Source organism: Brachyhypopomus gauderio, chromosome 8 (assembly GCF_052324685.1).
Source record: "Brachyhypopomus gauderio isolate BG-103 chromosome 8, BGAUD_0.2, whole genome shotgun sequence".
Classification (NCBI taxonomy): domain Eukaryota; kingdom Metazoa; phylum Chordata; class Actinopteri; order Gymnotiformes; family Hypopomidae; genus Brachyhypopomus; species Brachyhypopomus gauderio.
This window is the reverse complement of record NC_135218.1, coordinates 23907080-23932121: the sequence shown is the minus strand read 5'-3', so window position 1 is coordinate 23932121 and position 25042 is coordinate 23907080. Positions and strand designations below refer to the sequence as shown.

Sequence of the window (25042 nt, the reverse complement as noted above, 5' to 3'; positions counted from 1 at the left end):
TATTTTTCTCACCCCAAATTATTTTTATTTTATAAAATATTTATTTTTATTAAAGAACGTAAAGCCACCCACGGAGTATCAGAGCACCTAACATCACCACAGAATCACTCTGTCACACTTACGTTTGGCCTTTGACCTCATGCCCTGTTTATACAACACTTTCCTATGGGACTACATCACCCACATGCAGGACATTAAAATGAGGTCTTATAAAACTACAAAGCTAAGTCTGAGTAGCAGTGTAGAGACGCGTTCAGGACTGTGGGATGGAGACTCTGGTCTTATGGGCCTACAGGCGCCGAGCTCTGGGCCTGACGGAGCGTGTGAGGGGGGTAACAGAAGGTGGGGCAGTAGGGTGGATGACACCTTCCATGACGCAGGAGAGTCTGCAGTCCTACTGTCACCTCTACTGCTGTCAGGAGGAAGACAGATGTCCAGAGTACGTGGGGGGAGTGAGGGAGAGGAGGAGGAAGAGAGAGGGAGAGAGAGAGAGAGAGAGAGAGGGAGAGAGAGAGGGAGAGGTGGAGGAGGATAGAGGGAGAGAGAGAGAGAGAGAGAGAGAGGGAGAGAGGGAGAGGTGGAGGAGGATAGAGGGAGATAGAGAGATAGAGAGAGAGGGAGAGAGGGAGATAAGGAGAGGGAGAGAGGGAGAGGGGAGATAGAGAGAGAGGGAGAGGGAGAGGGAGGGAAAGTGAATCTGAATGAAGCTGAGAGGCTTGAAATGGGTCGGCAGGATTTGACACTGTAATTAGGGGCTGGATATCCACAAAGCCACCAAAAGCTCTCAGCTGCTTCTCTCTCTCTCCCTCTTTCTCTCCCTCTCTCTCTCTCTCTCTCTCCCTCCCTCTCCCTCTCTCTCTCTCCCTCCCTCTCCCTCTCTCTCTCTCTCCCTCCCTCTCCCTCCCTCCTCTCTCTCTCTCTCCCTCTCTCTCCCTCTTTCTCTCTCTCTCCCTCTCTCTCCCTCCCTCTCCCTCCCTCTCTCTCTCTCTCTCTCTCACTCACACACGTATAATCCAGTACATATAGAAAACTGACCACAGAATCAACTTCAGTAAACACTCTTACTCACTCCCTCTCTTTTACTCTCTCTTGCCTTTTTCCCTCCCTCTCTCTCTCCTTCTCTCTCTCCTCGCTTTCTCTCTGTCTGAAAGAGTTTGCTGGACTGAAGGTCTGCACACTCAGGAGGTGGTGTGCTGGTCATTTGTCTCCTTTATCAAAACCTCAGGAGAACAAATCCTGGAATTCCCATCACATGAGCAGATTATAGTTGTAGCAGCACCACCACCTCCACCACCACCTCCACCACCAACACCTCCACCACCACCACCTCCACCACCACCTCCACCACCAACACCTCCACCACCACCTCCACCAACACCTCCACCACCAACACCTCCACCACCACCTCCACCACCAACACCTCCACCACCACCACCTCCACCACCACCTCCACCACCAACACCTCCACCACCACCCTCCACCACCACCTCCACCTCCACCACCTCCACCACCACCTCCACCACCAACACCTCCACCACCACCACCTCCACCACCACCTCCACCACCAACACCTCCACCACCACCTCCACCACCACCTCCACCACCTCTACCACCACCTCCACCACCACCACCACCACCACCACCACCTCCACCTCCACCACCACCACCTCCACCACCAACACCCTCCACCACCACCTCCACCACCACCTCCACCTCCACCACCTCCACCACCACCACCTCCACCTCCACCACCTCCACCACCACCTCCACCTCCACCACCACCTCCACCACCACCACCTCCACCTCCACCACCACCACCACCTCCACCACCACCTCCACCACCACCACCTCCACCTCCACCACCACCACCTCCACCTCCACCACCTCTACCACCACCTCCACCACCACCACCACCACCACCACCACCACCACCACCTCCCCTCCTCCAACACCTCCACCACCACCTCCACCACCACCACCACCTCCACCACCACCTCCACCACCTCCACCTCCACCTCCACCACCACCTCCACCACCTCCACCTCCACCACCACACCTCCACCACCACCTCCACCACCACCTCCACCACCAACACCTCCACCACCACCTCCACCACCCACCACCACCTCCACCACCACCTCCACCACCTCCACCACCACCTCCACCACCACCTCCACCACCTCCACCTCCACCACCACCTCCACCACCACCTCCACCACCACCTCCACCTCCACCACCTCCACCACCACCACCTCCACCACCACCTCCACCACCACCTCCACATCCACCTCCACCACCACCACCTCCACCACCACCATCACCACCTCCACCTCCACCTCCACCCTTTAGGGGTCAGACATTGTGTGTTCATACTGCTCACAATGAGAAAAGTCCTGCAACAAGACGTCACCTGCATCTTTGGACTTGAGGGTAAAGTTCAGGTCACTAGTGTGGGCTGCGACATCAGCTCATCACAAATAAAAGACATTACAGCTCACGTGTGTGTGCTCACGTCACGTCACGTGTGTGTGTGCTCAGCTCATGTGTGTGTGCTCACGTCACGTCACATGTGTGTGTGCTCAGCTCACGTGTGTGTGTTCACGTCACGTCACATGTGTGTGTGCTCAGCTCACGTGTGTGTGTTCACAGTCACGTCACGGTGTGTGTGTGCTCAGCTCATGTGTGTGTGCTCACGTCACGTGAGGCTAAACGTCACATCACAGGTTCCACTGTCACCTATGGAGGAATGTGGCGTAACAAACCAAACACATACACATACACACACACACACACACACACACACACACACACACACACACACACACACTGTATCTGCCTTAGCCAGTTTTTTTTAAGTGTGAGAGTTAGTGGCCATGAATAGTACAGGCATGGCATCTTGTAACACTATCAGTGTGTGTGGGGGGTTGCAGTGTGTAATGTGGGCCCTATATAAGGCTTGTAACCAGGGGAGGCCCCACAAACACGCACAAACACCTTAGTTATTTTGCTCTCATCACCCACCGCCCCCCCCTCTCTCTCTCTCTCTTTTCTTCTTTCTCTTTTTTTCTTCTCCTTCCCTGCACCTCATTCTCCCCTTTTTCATGTGGGCCTTCTTTCTCAGGCTGAATGTAAATGCAGCGCCCTGGCGTTGAGAGCCCGGGTTGTGATTAAGGAGAAGAGAGGCGGTTCTTCTTTGTTCTGCCCCGGGGGGTGTTTACCGGCAGAGACGCAGCGGATCAGATATGAAAGGCATTCGGGTCAGGACTGATGTGAGCGAAAGTGAAATCATACCTAAGGCATTCCACCAAGCGCCGGGTCCTGGACCAGCTGACAGTGCCTGCTCCTTGTGTGTTTGTGTGTGCGTGTTTGTCCGCCCCCGATACACACACACACACACACACACACACACACGCACACACGCACACACGCACACACGCACACACACACACTGTGCCAGGAGTAAATTACACTCGATATGGAGAGGAGGAACATGAAAAAATAATAACATCACATTAAATTGTGTTTTAAAATATGATGGAATGAGAAGCAGAATTGTGGAGATGACAGTGAGGAGCTCCGACTCTCTGAAGGTCCGTAACGGTTCTGAAGCTCCGTAACGGTTCTGAGTGACTGTTCATTTCTGACTGTCATGTGTAGTAACAGTAATAACCACAGGGCAGCTGTTGCTGTGTCTATTTAGAAGGATACGAAAGGGTAAAATATCACAAAAACACACCGTCAGCTCACGCACTACTTCTGGCTCATATCTGCTGGACGTTTTAAACACGGTTGTTGTTAATGAAGGTGGAGATGAAACACCACAGTTTCGCCATGTGCAGAATGGCACCACAGACAATACCAGCGCATACCAGAACCAGACAATACCAGTACCCACCAGAACCAGACAATACCAGTACCCACCAGAACTAAACTCTCCAGTTCTGTTTTTAATAATCAAATGACTTAAGAGCCAAATGACTCAAAATTACAGCACAATCATGCATGAATAAAATGTAAATAAAAATACACAATAATAATACAATAATCACAAATAAACACAATAATCTTGTTTCTTCAAAATCACTTATTACTTAGTATTTCTCTTCTGAATGACATAGCGACTGGTGCTTTTAAAATACCAAACAAGATACATCCAAACACATCAATTCATCCAAAAACATAGGGTTAGGGGTTAGGGGTTAGGGGTTAGGGATAGGGCATTTTACATCATTACAATGATTAAATAAATGCATGTAAAAATTTCAAATTTAAAGATCAGGTGTCTGATCAAAAGCATGAGTGACAGGCAAGATAGCCACGCCCCCCTGCCACCACCACCTCCACCCACTACACCCTGCTACACCACCTCCACCCACTACACCCTGCTACACCACCTCACCCACTACACCCTGCTACACCAACTCCACCCACTACACCCTGCTACACCAACTCCACCCACTACACTCTGCTACACCAACTCCACCCACTACACCCCTGCTACACCACCTCCACCCACTACACCCTGCTACACCAACTCCACCCACTACACCCTGCCATACTGTCCCCCTGCACTTCACTGGCACATCTGATGTGCTGCAATTATTTCACCTGCTTACACAAAAGCAACTCAATAGTGACGTGTGGCAGAAATCACCTCCACCACCACCTCCACCACCACCTCCACCAGCTCGTGATTCTTTTGGCTTTTTCTTTCACTTATTATTTATTTAGATTTTTTTTAGTCGGGCAAGAAAAGCCACAGAGAGAGAGAGTGAGAGACAGACAGCACGTGAGCTGGCGATGTCAGCGGCCCCGTTCACCGTGCCGCACTGTGTGGAGATGAGCGCACGCTTTTGTGCATCCGTATCTGGGGGGGCAGAAAACGAGCTCGTCCCCGACACCATTCACATTATAAACATGTAAATGAAACACATTAGCTCTGACAGTCAGCTGAGTGTGAGAGCGGACGACCTCAGCCCTGCCCCTCCCGACCCGCCTGGCCACCGCCGCCTACCTACAGAGAGGGCGGGGGTCAGGGGTCACGGGGAAGAGGAGCACAACCCTTTCTTTGGAGCTGGGGGAAGAGAATGCACCTTAAAGACCATAATGGAGAGAGAGAAACTGTTTAGACTAGGGCGAATCTACCATTGTTGAAACTGAAAGACAGTCTGTGACTAAAGAATCAGCAACCCCCCCCCCCCCCCCCGCCCCGCCCCAACACGCACACACACACACACACTCACACACACACACACTCACACACACACACCACATTCAGTCTGAATAAACTATAATAACTATAATCACACATTGGGTATTGTATTAGACTCTTCCAGTGGAGACTTTTTTTTTTTTGGGGGGGGGGGGGGGGGTGTACCAAAACTAAAATTATATAATCAATACACCACTAGTGGGAGCATCTGCTGTTGAATAGACACTGATGACTGAAGGTGAATGACCCTTTGTGTGTTACAGGAAACAGACAGAACTGCACATTGTGGGCCGGGTTCAGGAGGAAGTGTGTGCACCGGCTCCCAGCGACAGGCACCGCAGCCCCGCACGGACCTGAGAGTCTGCAGACGCTCGGAACCCTTCGACAGCGATGAGGTCACACGAGGTGACCCCCCCCCCCCCCCCCACACACACACACACACACACACACACTCCTGTATGATGGAGTGATGACAAAATCATGGCTAACTCAGGAAATACAGCTAATTTACACCAAACGTCTACATACAGACATGCACACTCCTGAACTGACATCGCACTGCTGCTGTGTGTTTTTGAGGTGATTCTCTCTTCCACACAGTCGTGTTGCGTGGTGAGAAATCACGTCAAAACGACAAGTGTAGCGTCTCCAAACAAAACTCCACTGATGTGAGTGAGTGACCAGGCTACAAGACACAGTATGTAGCTTTAAGTTACTAAACACACACACTCACACACACACACACACACACACACACACACACACATATATATAAAACTAAGTGAAAGGATGCGCACAGCTGGTGAGGGCTGTAACACCTGGGGAAGACAGAGAGAGAGAGAGAGAGAGAGAGAGAGAGAGGGGAGAGAGAGAGAGAGAGAGAGAGAGAGAGAGAGAGAGAGAGAGAGAGAGAGAGAGAGAGAGAGTGAGAGATTCTAATGCCGCTGTGTAACTCCTGTCTAGTATTGCAGCAGAGATCAGATACCACAGCCTGACTCTAATCTTCCCCTCTCAACATGTGGGAAAGAGAGAGAGAGACAGAGAGAGACAGACAGACACACAGACAGATGGACACTTCCAGTATTTTGTGGAGTCTGAGTTGTGAGTGTGTGTCGTCCACATCTCTGCTTGTGCAGCTGTGAGCACCGAAGAAGCTCGCAGTTCATCTGGGCACCGGAAAACAAACGGCCCACAATCTGGCCCATAAATCTGATCTCTCCTGCCTCACACAAAATACGTTCTCGCTATGCGCTTCACCGTAGGACAGCAGAGCTCAGACAGCACTGAAATTGTCTTCACCTTAACTAGGACTTTTCCAAGCCTCCTCTCTCCTCAGCAGGGCGTGTGACAAAATATGCCTCTTCCACAGACAAAACAAAATTTGTAGGGGGTGTTTCACTCCTCACTTCACAATAATACGCTGCGTCCCAAGGTGACAGTGCGCACACGCGGTGATGTGCACCTCAGTGACTCACACAGGTGTACGGAACACACACACTCCATCTTCATCTGATTTTCTATGCTGAACATGTAGAATTAAATTTATCCTGCCACACATAATAATTACAATTTCGTGACTTCACATTCAAAAATGACTATATTTAATTTTACTCCTAATTTGCAATGTATTTTATTTGCACCTTAATGTTGTCCTGTGCAGTTCTGGATATAAACATCCAGACCTCCTGCATCGTATATCTGAAAACGTTACACAATTTAGCTAAGCTCTTACTATCGCGGTGATAACTATCATCATATGAGGAGTTATCAGCCGTAACCAGAGCTGCGCCCTGTTCTGCTAAAACGAGGGAGAGAAATACCCACTCAACGCAGATAAACCCACGCGCTCCCCGCCGAGCCACGCGCGCAGGCGTCGCGTGACACGCCGAAAACAAGAGAATACGATAATAAAGGGCAAAAAGTGCAAACGCGTCTTCAGAAACGGACCACTGGGACGCATTCGGCTCCTTAAAAAATCGTTTAGATAGCCTACAAAGGTAAAGAGGACATTTTACTGGCTGCATGTCTTTAGCAGTGGTGTCACTGTGACTTAATCATCACTCCCACGTTATTTACTCAAATGCTTTTTTTTTTCCTCCACAGCAAAAGGGCGGCAGTACCGTAACTTAAGGCGATGTAGCAAAACAACAGTATGTTTATTTATCGTCCATCATTAGGGAGTAAACGTGTCGGCCGGTGCGCCTCACACTCAGGGGTCTTTAGCGGGACCTTTTGTCAGCCGACAACGTGCTTGAAGATACTTGTAGGCTGAGAAGACCCTCAACCACATTGATTTTAGCGGATCAATACAAAACATTTAATAAAGAAAAAGGGGGAAACAATAAAAAAATGACATCACAGAACGGGGACGAGGGAAAGTGCGGTTTGGCTGCTCAGTGCGTTTCTAGGGCATTTAATCCCCGTGAACGCGCGGAATTAAAAACTAAAAGGTAGACGCGCAAAAATGCGGCGCGTTCCCGTCTCCAGGCGAGCGGCTTTCACCGGCACCCAATTTATAACGGCATTTATAATCGTCCGCGTGTGTTTATCTGCCGCTATATGGTGTATTGAAGCACTTTATACAATTTACAAACCACGGAAACAATGGAGTGCTCGTCCTGGGAGGATTTCAGTCTTCCTGCGTGACTCCGTGACCTCGGTACAAACCGCCAGTGTGCTTCAACAAATATCGAGGGTGCAACAATCTTAAACGCCATCTCGACAATAACTCTAGCAAAGCACGTTAGATTATGAACACAAAAGTCATATTTCTGTGAATGTACAGTCGAACTGAAGGGCTTTAAATGTGGAATAATCCCAACAGTTGTGGGCACTCGCCCAGGGTCCCACAACAATGTGTGTACAGCGGAATGTGTGTGTGTGTGTGTTTTCTTACGACTGCAGGCAAATCAGCCACAACTAGTGTGTGCTATGGTCCCTGCACTTGTGTGCGTGTGTGTGTGTGTGTGTGTGTGTGTGTGTGACTGTGTGGCGTTCACGGTGCTACCACGTCTGTGCTTAACACACGGGGCTCCAGCTACTACACTGAAAATCCACAACACAACGTACAATACGCAAAATCTACGTGAATTGTTAGAGGTGGTGATAATTTTGGAATGAAAGAAAAAGAGCACACACACACACACACACACACACACACACGCCGCTCAAGAGCTACAAGCATAACTGGGCGATTCTGTTAATGGAGTGTCATCAGTATTCTCAGTGAAATGACCGTTTTAACGTGGAGAATATGTGAATATGTGGATATTTAAAACGCCGGGGTGGCCCAGCCTAGCGCGCGTGAACGCGGTTAACGGTGTATTTATTCATCTGCTGGGAATAAAGAGGGCGCGAGCCGCTACTGCAAAACTTTCCTGCATTCTCACTGTGCACCTCGCCTGTCCAACTTACTCCAACTTCCGCGTGGACGCAACCAAACCCGTGGCGACCAAACCCGTGTGCTTCAAGTCATCCGTTCAGTAACTGTTTGTTTACACTACAGATCCATTTAGTCCTATTTCTACTTTATTCCCAGTGAGTGAGAGGGGAGACGTGCGACCCGTCAGACTCTCATCCCGAACCGCCGTGACAACACAACAACTCCGCAATCACACACTTCACACACAGATCACTTTTCAGCTCTTTCTTACCGTTTTTCCTCCTCGGATTGGCTTGTTTTCGCCGCTTACACCGGGGGCCATCCGCCATCATCTGCTGCTTCATTGATAGGAGTGTATCAGATGGCAGTTCGCATGGACGCGACTCCTCCGCTCAGTCTCGGTATCTGGCGGACCAAAGAGAGCAACAATGTAGGAGCGACTCCCTTATACACACCGAGGACACGCGGGGACGTTTATATCACTCCTCCACCCGGCGAGCTGCACACGCCTGGCACATTAAAGGGGGAGAAAGGAGGGAATAAAGGGTGGACGTTTGCGAGGACACGGAGGTGTTGCATGAAAGTGTTGTTGTTCTTCTGATGAAAGTGTTCGGGTTAAGGGGCGCGAGACCACGGGAGAGCACGCGGAGGGGAGCGCGAGCTGCACGGTAAATGTAAGTCATCGTTTACAGCCACCGCCTATGGGGGGGAGACTGGGGCTCTCGTCGGTTCCTCCAAACGTGTCCTTTATACACTAAAGTGGCGCTGATGGTGGCGACCTGTGTCCTAACACACACACTGGACTCCGGGTCTCACTAACTGTTGCACCTCATCGCACAGGCCGGTTCTGAAGACACACCAGAAATTGTTCACACAACACGAATGGTAAACCTGATTAGTCTCCGTTTCACATTCTTTCAATAAAAGTGTATTAATACATGCAAAGCTGGGGCTTTAGAAACGACGAGCGTATTGAATTTAAATGTGTAAAATTGGAGTTTGGAAATTTTGAAAAATTCAGAGGTCAATATTAACAGGTTTTCCAGATGAAAAAAGTCATTTTCTGTAGCTACTACATTAATCACGAACAACAAATACGCATAGCACCATAAACGAAGAAAATGCGAAGTGCACGTTAATTGAACAGTTTTCAATCTAAAATAATTAAACCACCAATCTCTTAGTTATAGGATAGAAGTAAAATTATTTTACCCTAATTTCACTGCAATTATTATTGATATCATTATAATTGTAATTTTCCGATGATCCTTATTCGTCCTGTTTCACTGGTGACTGTGTTGTTTGCCCTCCGCCTCGGCGAGCCCGGCACCGTCCACAACTTTCATGGGTTGCTGAATTCGGGGACTGATCATCTTTGGCACGGGGCGCACTAAATGGTGTCGGTGTGGTTTATAAGGTGGTGTAAATATCCTGCGTTTGGCTCAGCCTGCTGCTCCGTCCCGTATAATCGCTGTATGGGAGGCGAGCCATGACTGGCAAAACAAACACTCAAATACCTCGCAGGACATGATAGCGGGGAAAGTGAGTGAAAACACCTTTAAGATAATAGACCGATCACGCATGTAATATAAGTGGCATAATACTATATCGCCTAGTAATGTCTGCTGGAAAATACATTTTTTGATCATTAGTCAAATATTTTTTTTGATGAACTATAATCGACGCAACGGAATTTAGTAAAAGTAGAAAACTGAAAATATTTTCGTTTGCTAAAGTAAATCTAACGTAAGAATTATACGAATAAAATATTTTTATTTGACTAGCATTTTAATTTCGGGTATTGCTGAAATCATTCTCTATTGAGACGCATCCAAAAATAAACAGTTAAGTGCCATTCAACGGACTATAGTGCTCACCTCTCACCTGCACAGGTGAACTTAAAGGTAAGTGTGCGTATAAAAAAAATCGCATTTGACTTTTAATGTCTTATATCAGCACAAAAAAATATAACATTCCGGATCTTGGCTCGGTTTCCATTTTTTACAAGAGGAGAAAACAAGTCTCACCTACCTCGTTGTTTACGTCTCTATCTCGTGGAGCCGGTTGTGCGAATAGAGGACGGGAGCAGCCGGTGTGGACGGGACCGGGATCCGTGCGAGAGGAGAATAAAGCCCCGTGAATGGTTGGAGGAAGGACCGTTATTCCTGCAGCGCAGGTTGGGACTGATCCCTTTCAGCCACTCCAGGAAACAAACCTGCGGACGGACTGACGTGTTACGCCTCTTCTAATGACATTTTTTTCCCTTTTCTCTTCTGGAACGGAGGAGAGACCCTGAAACGCGCCACCTATCTTCACGGGGAGGGATAATTGAACAGAACCACACGTGAGCATCTTCTGGGAAACGTGCTGACTTCTTCTCCTTTTATTTATCTCTCCTGTTTCATGAGGCGAAAGAAACTACTCGCATCAAGTTACCTTAAAAAAAACGAGAAAAAATGTGAAGAAAGTTGGACCTGCCTTAAGTTCTCATCAGAAACCGGCAACATTCGCGATTTAAATCAACAACAACAACAGTAGAAATAATAACGGACTGTCAAGTGTGGAAAAGTCAGAGCCCCGGAACCGGGAACCAACTGAGGCGGAGAAGTAAACAGCTCGACGAGAGTATGTTTTAAACGAGTACCAGTGGTACTCGCGGTTGTCGTGTGATGTTCGAGGCTGCGTGACTTTACCGGAGCGCCTCGCGCGCACCGGCCAGCTCGCGCACCTCCTCTTAACCGGAGGGACGTTTCATGCAGGTGCCAGGTGAACATCAAATAAACCAAAATATATTAATTCACGAATGAAAGCCAAAGTACAGTAATACTTTTTCATGCTTTTTTCACAGTCCTGTCATATTTATTGATTTTAAAGACACATATTTTTACCTAACACGTTTTTTTAATGTTTATCTGGCTAATTGGACAGCCTATAGATTTGCATAATTTACAACCTCGCGTATATTATTGGGCGTGGTTATTAATTTGACTATTTCAAAAATGTGTTTTATCTTTGCTGTTTAATTTGTGGAGGGCGCGCGGTGCGCGGGGAAGCCCCACCTTGAGGGGACGTGATTGGTTATGTAAATAAAGTGTTGCTGGCGCGCGCGCCTCCTGTACTGATCTAGTGTATGGATAATTAAATCATCAATCAGGGGGAAGGATTATTTGATGCTTTTGTTCAAAGCCAATCAGATCGGGCCGTAGTGGCGCGCGCAGCAGGCGAAAAGGTGCACCACATCTGGACGAGAGAAACGGCGCGGATACGAGAGGAACCACAACTCAAACGGTACCGGTCCCGGGAGAGACTTTAACACGCACCATTCTACCCACACATAGGTAAGATTATTATTATTATTATTATTATTATTATTATTATTATTATTATTATTATTATTATTAGCAACACGGCAGAAAACAAACTGACCCTCTGTCTTAACTTTTCTGGGCTTCTGATCGTTTACAAGTGATGAATTCTGTGCTGTGTATTTTATGGGGTATGTTGAGAGGGTCGGTTCGTTTATCTTGGCGTGTCATTTTCGCCTGTCAGGTCTCGCAGTCCCGTTACAGCCACGAAGGGCTTCATACAGTTTGGGTTTAACAACCGTGGGATTCTGCGTGGTGCTCACAAACTGTTCACTATTTTTGACAGTACTGGTTCATTGCAAATCTTTATGTTCTAATTTAGTTTAAACCAACAAAAGGTATTTTTTATACATATTATCATTTTACTAGCAAGGGTATAATCATCTCTTCCTGTTTTCATTACTTAGTTATGCTGTAATTGACTCTTTCACTGGTGAATGCAAATAGATGCTTGGTCGTGTCTTAAATTATTTTTTATATTTGTTTCTTTCTTTTTCTCGCTATGTACAAGACGCTAATACGTCGTAGTTATCGGTTCATTCATCCCGAATGTGGCGCTACTCTCGCGTTATTTGTGTGAATGTTATATATAGCGTGAAATCGACTTATAGTCCGTAGCCAACCTATGCAGCAACCTCCGGGTTAATGTATCCGTTAATTTAATTGGGAAAACAGGACGCCCCCCTCATCTCCCTGTCTCTAAAAACTGTGTCATCTGTGTGTGTGTGTGTGTGTGTGTGTGTGTGTGTGTGTGTGTGTATGTGTGAGTGTGTGTGCGTGTATCAGAGAGTGAGAGGTGTGTGTGTTTGTGCGTGTGTGTATGAGAGAGAGAGTGAGAGGTGTGTGTGCGTGTGTGCATGTATCTGTGTGTGTGTGCGTGTATCAGAGAGTGAGAGGTGTGTGTGTGTGTGTGTGTGTGCGTGTGTGTATGAGAGAGAGAGTGAGAGGTGTGTGTGCGTGTGTGTGAGAGTGTGTATGTATATGTGTGTGTGTGTGTGTGTGTGTGTGTGTGTGTGTACATGCACATATGTGTGTATCTTGACTCTTTTTGACACTGTGGTGCTGCTTTTATCAAATAAGTGTCCCATAACTGTTTGATCCAGTGAAATTTGACTAACAATAACGTTTTTAAAATTATAATAAAAAACAAAGAACTAGAATAATATAAGACCATCATATCTTTGTGTAATGGCTATTCTAACTCCCCCCACAACTCAACATATTACAGCACAGACCAAAAACAATTGAAGACATAATGCCTGATACAGCACACTACATACACATGCAGAATCTGACCTGACACTCAGCGCTCACACCAGCTGAAGGCACGCGGCCCACGGAGCCGGGTCAGCGTCAGTGGGGCGTCAGTGGGGCGTACGGGCATGTGTGAGACGTCAGTGGGGTGTACGGGCACGTGTGAGGCGTCAGTGGGGTGTACGGGCACGTGTGAGGCGTCAGTGGGGCGTACGGGCACGTGTGAAGCGTCAGTGGGGCGTACGGCCGCGTGTGGGGCGTCAGTGGGGCGTACGGGCGCGTGTGAGGCGTCAGTGGGGCGTACGGACGCGTGTGAAGCGTCAGTGGGGCATACGGGCGCGTGTGAAGCGTCAGTGGGGCGTAAGGGTGCGTGTGAGGCGTCAGTGGGGCGTACGGACGCGTGTGAGGCGTCAGCGGGGCGTACGGGCGCGTGTGAGGCGTCAGTGGGGCGTACGGGTGCGTGTGAGGCATCAGTGGGGCGTAAGGGCGTGTGTGAGGCATCAGTGGGGCGTACGGGCGTGTGTGAAGCGTCAGTGGGGTGTACGGGCGTGTGTGAAGCGTCAGTGGGGCGTACGGGCGCATGGGAGGCGTCAGTGGGGCGTAAGGGCGTGTGTGAGGCGTCAGTGGGGCATACGGGTGCGTGTGAAGCGTCAGTGGGGTGTACGGGCGCATGCGAGGCGTCAGTGGGGCATACGGGCGCGTGCGATGGCGGGGCTTAGCGAAGGGTGAGGGCTGCCAAGTCAACAGATCTTGTTTCCCACGTGCGAATGCTTCCCGTTCCTCCTGGTCGTTCCTCCCGACGGAGTCCGAGAGCCTCCGACCTCTTTCCCTGTGACTCAGACCGTGGCAGTACCACCCGAATACGGAGCAGCCCACATGCAGCGCGGCCGCCCCGTCTGCAGTGACGTCTCCCCCCTTGTACAAACGTGCTGCAGACGCTCTGAGCAGACGCGTGATTTAAACGGACCAGGACGGGTGGGTTCTAGTGAGCAGGCCGAATGTAGCTGTTGACCAGAAGTGTGTGTGAATGCACACGGCTTCGTGGAGCTGTATGCACACACACACACACACACACACACACACACACACACACACACACACACACACACACTGGACCATGTTTGCTTACATAAACCAGGACTCCAAGGAGCTGGGTGCTGTAAGTCATTTATATGGAAGTGTGGTATGTATAATGTTTATATGGTAGTGTGGTATTTATAAGCATTTTATATGAGTGGTTTTTATGTGTGTGTTTGTGTGTGTGTGTGTGTGTGTGTGTGCGTGCGTGTGTGTATGTGTGTGTGTGTGTGTGCTTCTCTTTGGCTCTAGGACCAGTATAGAAAGGAAATCCATGAGTGATGAGAAAGCTTCAGAACATCTGACATCTGCAGCCGGGATGGAGCAGAGTACACACAGGTGGTAGGAGGAGAGACGGAGGAGAGACGGAGGGAGACGGAGGGAGACGGAGGGAGAAGTGGGGGGAGAAAGTTATTTCCTGTCTGTGAGAACATCCTTCCAATGTCTTTTCTCCTTCTGTTCCTCTTTCTCTGTCTCCCATGCACACACTCTCCTGCGCACACACACACACCCACACACACACACACACACACGCTCTAGCTTGCATACACAACCTCATGAACACACACGCGCACACACACACACACACACGCACACACACACATGCCCGCACACACACACACACACACACGCTCTAGCTTGCATACACAACCTCATGAACACACACAGACACACACACACGCGCACACACACACACACGTGCGCGCAGACACACACACACCCACGCTCTAGCTTGCATACACAACCTCATGAACACACACACGCGCACACACACAGACAAACACACACGCACACACACAGACACACGAGTGCGCACACACACACACACACGCAAACACACACGCACGCAAAACACACGCAAACACACACACACACACACACATTCTCCCCATGAAGTTGAAGCCACACCTGCCTACACATGACCCAGGTGTATTCTGCGGTCCTGCATCAGAACACACAGCAGTGTAAATGTGAGCACTCACCAAACCCATTCGCACCACCCGTAAAGGGATTAAGGAATTAGCTTAAGGGACGAAAGCACCCAAACGCGTCCGATGTGACAGCTCAAATCTTTCCGGCCTCCTGCCGTCCCTTCCCCCGCGATCCCGGTGCGCGGTCCGCTTCCTCGGCGTGCCGGTGCTGGAGTGTGGGGGTGCCACGGTGTAGCGACTGGGCTAGAACCACTCAGCGAGCCCCGCCGCGAGCCGCCACCTCATTTGCATAATTATCACCTGCGCGTGTGCATTTTCATCGTCACTTATGAGCCAGAGAGCAGACAGCAAGGCACAGCCCAGCACTTCGAATATGCGAATATGTGAATATGCGAATATGTGGGCTCACTTTCTGAACTGCACCCATGATGTGCACATAATAATTCTTAATGTGTACAAAGGATATTCCTTAATGATACTTAATATGTAATAATACCTAATGTATTGAAGGGTTGATATTATTTAGTGAATGATGCACCCTTATTCACACAAAATATAAAGAGGATGATTTGAATGTGAAGATTGTCTAGATGACTGTGTGTGTGTGTGCGTGTGTGTGTGTGTGTGTGTGTGTGTTCTTAAGCTCAGCACGGAATGCGCTATTCTCACCAAAGCCAAGTCTGTCATATCCTGGTTGCCAGAATTTGCGCTCTACAAATACAAGCACACACCCCACACGCACCACACACACTCACGCACCACACACACTCACACATACATGGCAAATAAAAAAGAACAAAAAATAAATAAATAATAAAAACACACAAAAAGAGAACAACATGACAGACTGATGGACAATTAGAGAACACAGCGGGCGCGCGTGCACGAGTCGTCTCAAAGAGCGCGTGTGATCTCCGAGTCTCTCCAACATATAAAATGAGCATAGTTTACATTTGCTGCAGGCCAGGCGTCCAGATGCACCCCGCGCTTTCTCCGCCGCGCCCCCCAAATCAAACCTCGCGTCAGATGTTGCTCGGTGCTCCGCTTCTGAAAGGCCGCTGAACTGGGAACGACCGCATTAGAGAATCCGTAGCCGCCCGAGCCGACATCAAATAGCGCATCGACTGTGCTACGCCACCGCTATTAAGAGGCAAGAGTGGACCGCAGGACGCAGGATGACCACGTCGTTGGCCAGCACTCTGCGTTTATGCACATCAAGGCATGCGATATGCTCAGAAAAAAAAAAAACAGATTCATGGTGTACTCTTCTCTTTTCTCTCTCTCTTTCCCTCTCTCTCTCTCTCTCTCTCTCTCTCCCTCCGTAAAGAGGTCAAGTCCCCGGCGATGTGAGAGCACCAGATTGGAAGACTTACACCCAGAAGCATTTTGACTATTTTGATGTTCCAGCTTTGTGAAGCAAAGCCACAGGAGAAGGAGCAGAAAACACACCCAATTAATTCTGACATTGACAGAATTCTCTCTCTCTCTCTCTCTCTCTCTCTCTCTCTCTCTCTCTCTCTACCCATGTCTAAAAAAGGTAAGCTTGGGAAAACAACAAAGAGAAAAACTTTGACACTGGGAAGATGATTTATGCTTTATAACAGACTGTCATTAAGATGAATAATTAATCTAGCTATGCTATAATTATTACATGTCTAATCTCTACACACATTTACATATGGATATTTCAAAGTGTGCTGCTGTATGTATGAGTGGGTCTTCCCAGATTTATATGAGGAGAATCACCCGTCCAAGGCTCCCGCTAGCAGTCACAGGAAAACCCTTTTGTATCAGCTTTAACAATAACAATAAAGCCATGCAATAAAACGCCATTTTGATTAATATGACTGGACAGTTTTTTTCCGGCCGCTTACAGACCTGGAAACCATGTGATGGTTTGATACCACGAATACTGCCACAGGAGGGCCATTATCAGACATATCACCTGGCATGTCATGACACACACTGCATTTATACGAACCTGCAGTTTTGTGCTGGACCCACAAGCCGTGTTCAGAAACACAGGGTCCGATGGGCCTAGCACAGTCAAACTGAGAAAGTTCATAACGTCATAATAATTCAACACAACTGCCATTTGAATGATACAATATATTCTGGATGTTCATTTAGCATTTCCTGTATCTGAGCAAATAATGGTGACTTTCTCAGTCTTTTTCTCTCTTTCCCTTACACACAGACAGACTCACCCACACACAGACAGACAGACACACACACACACACACACATGCTCCACTAACAACAGTGGGTATGGCCTGCGTAGCATGAGGCAGGCAGACCGGACCATAAGTGCCATGTTGTGTCTGGACGTTTCTGTTAGTCCAGTAGTCATGTGTTCATCACACACACACGGAGCCACTCAGATACTGAACTGGTGAATCTCTGAAGCTCTGCTTTAACCATAAATGATCACAGATCACCTCAGAAGACCAACGCACCATCAAAATTCAACTTCATGGCCAATCTGTTTGACCATTTCAGTAATATATTGTACAATTAGGCTTGCAGGGACAGTACAAGACCCGTCAGAGTGTCACAGCGTGATTTAGGCTAATGTAGTTTAATAGGTAACCACACAGCTCAGCTCTTGGGTTTGAGTGTAATTGTGATCTGACAAAGTGAGAAAAAGCACAAAAAGAGACCAAGATAAATAATTTTTCCTTAGATGTGTAGCACAAATAACCCATCATCACATCTCTCTCTCTCTCTCTCTCCATTTGGCTGGTCCTTAAACAGGCGGAATTGAAGGGAGCTGATTCCACTTTGATCCTGAAGCTTGTAGTGAGAACGCCTTGAAGAGAACGTTTGGCTACGATTGACTGCTACAATTAAGAGACGATCAGACAGCCCACAGCGTTGCACTTACCACCACATCTCCATGTCAGCTTGCTGAATTAAAAAAAAAATACAGGCAGAAAAATAATAATATATATATGCAGCAATGTTTTTTTTTTCCCCTTTATTTCCTGTGTGGCTGGTAAACTGTAATTTGTGGGGAGTTAAGACAGCGTACGGAGAAGAGCAGAGACGCACATTTCCATGAGAAAGGAGGCAATCAGGGGACCACTGCTGGGTGTATTGTCCAGAGAGACTGCTGATCCTCAGAGACTGAGAGAGAGAAAGAGAGGGAGGGAGGGAGGGGGGGAGTTTTCAGGCGATGATAGTTCTGAGACACGATGGGTGTGAACAGACCGGAGTGCATGTGTGAAGAGTGTGTGTGTGTGTGTGTGTGTAAGATTTAACTTAATTGTAAAGCATAGAATTATGAATTTTCACCTAAAAAACAAGAAACACTGGGTTCACTAGCAAAGTTTAACAGCTGTGCCTCTTGACTAGTCACGGGGAGGGACAAAAAAGTAAAACTTCAAACTTTGGGTGAGTGCACTGAGCGGATGGACCGTACCACTGAACTTTGAGTGGGGGGGGGGGGGGGGGGGGGGGAGTGTTATTTTGGAGCTGTTTCAGATCTGAGATTCAGCTATGTTGGTTTCTCCCCAGTGAACCGTAGAACTGCAGTGAGACAAACCGAAAGTCCAGACGGTGGAAGTGCTCCATTGACCCCCATGTGCGTGAGCCGAGAGCACGTCGGACTGGGGGCTCAGGCAGGGCACGCTGGTGAGCCCACGTGAGGTTAAAGGGCAAAACCAGACCAGCGCGCCATGATGACAACGATACAGGCTGGTGGGTTTGGGAGGAGCCGGGACACGTGTGCAGAGTGCTGGGGTCAGGGCGTACCAGGCCGTCAGTGGTTTTACAGCTGACTGGAGGTGAACTATTGTGCCCACACTGTTTCACTGACTCCTCCCCCTCCCTCTCGACAGCCCCGCCCACCCTGCCTCAGGCCACGCCTTCCCTCCCTCCCAGCCCCCGCCCCCAAACTTCCTTCAGCTGCTGGAAGAGGTTTTTGTTTGTCTCAGTGTCACGCTGCATTTCAGACAGGTCCCCCATTGCTGGTCTATTGGATGTACAGCTTAATATATTATGAACACCAATGGCTTATCTTACAACAACAGTGTTGAGTTGGGGGTCGTGGAGTTGGGGGTCGTGGAGTTGGGGGTCGTTGAGCTGGGGGTCGTTGAGCTGGGGGTCGTGGACTTGGGGGTCGTGCTCTTCCACACAGCATTGTAACAGATGTGTGCCAATGTTTAACTGAATATTTATACTTTGTAGAGCTAGAGTTGTTATTACATCTACTTACCAGCAAAAGAGACTGAAACTGACAGTAATTCTCCACCTCTCTTTCTTCTTCTCTCTTTCTCTTTCTCTCTCTCCCTCTGTCTCTAACAGAGAGTGCTGTCTTCTCTCCTTCTCCAGAAGGCCTCATTACCAGACTGTTTATCAATAGGTGCAGTGAGTGTCAGGAGTTTTTCCCATCAACCAGGTCTGACAAAGCGTGCGTGGCCCCGCCTCTGTCTGCCTGGGAAAGAAGCATCTAGGTGAAACTAATGCTGTAGATGTTGGATTCATCAGGCCTTATTGTGAGCGGCCCGTGTGATTGTGAAGGCTCACTGAAGCAAACGGGCAGTGAGTAATCAGGCCGATTTATAGTTTGCCTGCTTCACAAAAAATCAGCACAAACCTTTTGGCTGAAAAGGGGTCTGCACCCCCCCCCCCCCCCAACCCCCCTCCACCTGCCCCCCCTCCACCTCTCCACCTGCCCCTGTGGACTTCCCACCCTCCCACACACCCAGACATGGACACACACACACACACACACACACACACACACACACGGTTGAGAGAGAGTGAGAGAGAGACTGTGTGTGTGTGTGTGTGTGTGTGTGTGTGTGTGTGCTGGTCAGGTGATGGGTATTGAAGGATTATGACCATATGGTCTGCCCTGTCATACCTTCTGACTTAAGATAACAAAGGCTCCCTTTGTGCCCAACTGAGATTTTTCAGCTCTGTGTAGACAACAGGTTTATTTTTCAAATCCATTACCTCTGTGGAGAGGTGGGGAATGAAGGGGGTGGCTTTGTGTGTGTGTGTGTGTGTGTGTGTGTGTGTGTGTGTGTGTGTGTGTGTGTGTGTGAGAGAGAGAGAGAGAGAGAGAAAGAATAAGAGAAAAAGCAAGTTAGCATGGATGAGAAGGTGAAGTGAGTGACAGTGACAGGTCCTCATACAGACAAGACAGACACAGACTGAGAGAGAGAGAGAAAGAGAGAGAGAGAAAGAGAGGGAGATGGAGGGAAGATGGAGAGAGGGAGGGTGTGGGAAAGGAAGGAGTGAGAGGGCAAACTGCCATCAGACGACACACACCACATCACAGGGTCCCCCAGTTGTTGCTTCTCTATGTCAACACTCTCATTGGTCCCTGCTTGATACCCCTCCCCCAGCTGCAGTCTGCTCCGCCCCCAGCTGCAGTCTGCTCCGCCTCCAGTCTCTTTCACCCATCCCCTTCCTAGTGTCTGTGGAACTCTAATTCATGGTGATTCATGTGTTTGAGTGTGCATGTGTGTGTATGGCTGTTTGCGCGTGTGTGTGTGTGTGTGTGTGTGTGTGTGTGTGTGTGTGTGTGTATGTTTGCGTGTGTGTGTGTGAGTGTGTGTGTGTGAGAGTGTGTATTTTTGCGTGTGTGTGTGTGTATGTGTATTTGTGTGAGTGTGTATTTGTGTGTGTGTGTGTGTGTGTGTATGTGAGCGTGTTGAAGCAGAGTTTGCCCCTTCAATTTGAAGTTTCTGTGCAGAGAGTTGATCTAAATATTTTTTCCTTAAACACAGATCACAACACTGTGGATTATTTATCTACCCTGTCTGCTAGTGAAGATCTTATCCCCAGTCATTTGATTAAAAAAACTTAATTATTTCAATTTTGCTCTTCACAGTAATTTATGTTCAGAACAATTTTACAGAATATGTCGTATGGTCATGTAAAATGTTGGAATATGTGTTGTAGTTGATGTGAAGCTCTCAGAACAGATGGAAAGAGAAAGAATGAATAAAATGCTGAAACTTGAACTTCTGCACCTGTCAGAGTCTCTGTGTGTGTGTGTGTGTGTGTGTGTGTGGTATGTGTGCGTGTGTATGTTCATGTGTGTGTGTGTGTGTGTGTGTGTGTGTGTGTGTGGTGTTTTGTGTGTGTGTGGTATGTGTGTGTGCGTATGTTCATGTGTGTGTGTGTGTGTGTGTGTGTGTGTGTGTGTGTGTGTGGTATGCGTGTGTGCGTGCATGTGTGTGTGTGTGTGTGTGTGTGTGTGTGTGTATGTTCGTGTGTGTAACTAAAGTTTTTGTACCTGTACACCTGTTCGTGTGTATGTTCGTGTGTGTAACTAAAGTTTTTGTACCTGTACACCTGTTCCCTTCCATCACATGTCAAAATTTTGCCAAGAACACCAGGTGGTTTAATGCCATAACATCCTGTCTGGAAACACACATGTGCACAGGTGGAGACACACACACACACACACACACACACACACACAAATACACACACACATACACACAAACGCACGCACGTACACACACACACACACACACACACACACACACACACACACACACACACACACACACACACACACACACACGTGCACAGGTGGAGACACACACACACAAATACACACACACATACACACAAACGCACGCACGCACGTACACACACACACACACACACACACACACACACACACACATGTGCACAGGTGGAGACACACACACACACACACACACACACACACAAATACACACACACATACACACAAACGCACACACGCACGTACACACACACACACACACACACATACACACACACACACACACACACACATTGACTTCAGTGTCTCCTCTGCCTGATCCATTCTGCTGAAGATGGTGTTAGTAAAACCCTCAGATTCACCACTTTCATAGCCTAAAATCACATGAATGGTCTTGGAGTCATGGAGCTGGAGGTTGGGGGAAAGATTTGTGTTTTATTGCCGCAGCTGACGGGTTGGTTTTCCTAAACGTGATGGCCACTCTTAGCCACGTGTAGTCCTGATGAGGGCATTTGTGAACACGCTTCATAAAGTCAGAATAGCTGAGCACCAGGACCAGGCCCCGGGCGTCTGCCTCTGTTCCCCACACTACCATCCATACACACACACACACACACACACACACACACACACACACACACACACACACACACACTCACACACTCACACACACACACACACACACACACACACACACACACACACACACACACACACACACACACACACACACACACACACACAGCACAACAGCTAAAATATACCCTGGAGCCTCTAAGAAAGCCACATGACATGATCAAATGGGAGCACAGAGCATCACCAGACTTCTGAAAGAGAGAGAAAGACAGAGAGAGAGAGAGAGAGAGAGGGAGGGAGGGAGGGAGAAGGAGAGAGAGAGAGGTCAGTGTTAGGCCTATTGTCAGTCTTCTGACTCCCTCAGTGTCTCATAAAAGCTCTCCGCTCCTTGACATTGTAACACCAGTGACTGACACACACACACACACACACACACACACACACACACACACACACACACATAGAACGTGAGTCCACAGAAGAACAAAAACAGAGAGGATGACTGTGGTAGAGTTCAGGCTCAGGTTGATGATAGACAGGGCTGATCTCAGATCAGCAGCACCAGTATGTCACACCCTCTGTCTGCAGGGCGTCGTCCTGCCCTGTATGGCTCCTCCCCGTTTGGTCCCGCCCAAAGTCCACTCACAACGGAGCACCACAGCGCCTCCTAGCCATGTCTGCCATGTCTGTTACATCCAAAACAATTTTATCTGTTTGACCTTTTGCAATTGTATTTTCATTTAAGCTTTCTTCAAACTTCTAAACAGGAGCTGAACTTGGCGCTGGACTGGAGGAGCTCAGAGTCCCGCCCACTGGTCCCTGCACACACACACACACACACACACACACACACACACACACACACACACACACACACACACACACACACACACACCCTGACCACACATCTGCCACCTCTCTCTCCCCAAGGCGTCTACACACACGAGCGCTTTTCTCACACCTGAACAACGTCACCCCACACGGTTGTCTCACACTGACACACACACTACAAGTGTGCGGCTCGGGCCCGGCCATCCCATCGCTGCAGTAACTGTCGCCCTGGTAACCTTCGTTTACTCCACAGTCCCCTCTGCCGCCGTCTGCGTGCAGGAGTGGCGGACGTTTAGGTCACCCCCGTTAACCGGGCCCTCCCCGTCATAACCCCTGAGATACGGCCTGCTGAAACATGGATCAGCACCTTCACCTGGCCCGCCTGCAGGGCCCTGGGTGTCCAGGACCAGGAGGCCTCACTGTTTGTATTGGACCTAATTGAAAGCAGGAGTTAGTCTCGTTGAGAGGGAGCGCTCCCCGCTGCTCCTGCAGGGACTCCCAGCATGCCCCAGGGCATACATCATCCGGCTCCCACCGCCCACGGGGAACATGGGAAATGTAGGAAGGAGGCCTGTGGCTGTTTGCCTCACTTCAAAACAGCTTTTGCATTTAGGCTCATGCATTACACCTGAAACTCAGCACTTCTGGGGCGACAAACTACAAATAATACGTCTATTACTATGTTCTGATAAAATATTAAGGATCAGGGGGGTTTTTCAGTCCACTGTTAAATGAAGGAGGCTGAATTAATCCCATACGAGTTAAACTGCGGGCTGTCCGGATGGTGGTCCATACACGTGTGCCCCCCCCCGGAGTCCGACGTGGAGCCTTACGTGTGTGGCACCTGCCCGCACTGGCGCGAGACGTTAGCCGAGTTAGCTCAGGCATGACGTCACCACGCCAGCCACGTGGGTTCACGCAAGGCCACGCTACAGAGCTACGTCGGCCCATGGGGGCGACCTGCCTGTCAGCTCTGGCGAAAGGTGAGGAAGACTGTGCCTTTGAGGATGAAGAGGTTCTCTGAAGCCATTGAGCAGCGTTGAACCGACGCCGTGGTCAAAAGAGCTATATGGTGAAGTGTGGAACATGACATTAATAAAGCTGAACCACATTAAAGAAAATACATTTACATAGTGGGCTGGGAGACAGATATGGGGGCAAGGGAGAGACAGAGAGGAGGAAGAGAGAGGGAGAGACAGACAGAGAGAGACAGAGACAGAGAGAGAGAGAGAGAGGATATGTGGATATACACATTCTCCATAAGCAGGTTTTCACGTGCTATGTAACTCTCCCCATTAACCTCCCCACAGAAAACAGTCACTGCCATAAAATGCATCAGTATCCAGGCAGGAGCCCCAGAGGTGCTGAAGTGGTAATAGATAATGTTTACATATGTTCCCACTGCTTGGCTCTGCTGTACTGTAACTCTGAGAACGCTCTGACTAAATCTATTTCACTTGGACCCCGCAACGCTCCGTAGAGTTAAGGCAGGCCAGCGAGCTGACGGCTATGACTCAACACGCGCGCGGACGCACCACGAACACACACACACACACATGTGTGCACACACACACACACACACACACACACACACTCTTCCTCCTTCCTACTGGGGTTTGGAGAGGTGTCGTCTACCGCTGAACGCGAAGGTCTAATTGGGGACGGAAAGCCGGATCAGATTTGATTTGTAGTTCTGGGCTGGAGGTTGAAAAGAAAGAATGGAAAGAATACATCACTGGACAGAATTAGACAAGGTGCAGGACTTTCTTATATATATCCACATCGGAGGGACTCTCACACAGGCCAGGAAATGCAGCAAAAAGATCTATTTGATTATATGTGTGACAATAATTCACATACGTGATATTCAACACTATAGCAATACTAAATGAGATCTGAAGTTGCATAACATGCGCCATATGT

General features: G+C 48.8%; 1 protein-coding gene and 1 long non-coding RNA gene across 3 annotated transcripts in view; one reads left to right on the top strand and one right to left on the bottom strand.

Moving 5' to 3' along the window:
• Positions 1-8998, bottom strand: part of zeb2b (zinc finger E-box binding homeobox 2b) — a 47754-nt gene extending 38756 nt beyond the window's left edge. The window contains 1 exon segment of the mRNA XM_077015706.1: positions 8866-8998. Within this exon segment, the coding sequence (XP_076871821.1) occupies positions 8866-8938 (73 nt within the window). The 5' untranslated portion in view covers positions 8939-8998.
• LOC143522048 (uncharacterized) lies at positions 8995-17064 on the top strand. Of its 2 annotated transcripts, none has more exons than XR_013132903.1 (3): positions 8995-9268; positions 11781-11932; positions 14543-17064. It is a non-coding gene; the product is annotated as an uncharacterized LOC143522048 (long non-coding RNA). The 2 variants fall into 2 exon arrangements; XR_013132902.1 differs by lacking the exon at positions 8995-9268 and adding an exon at positions 11225-11360.
• The last annotated feature ends 7978 nt before the right edge of the window (positions 17065-25042 follow it).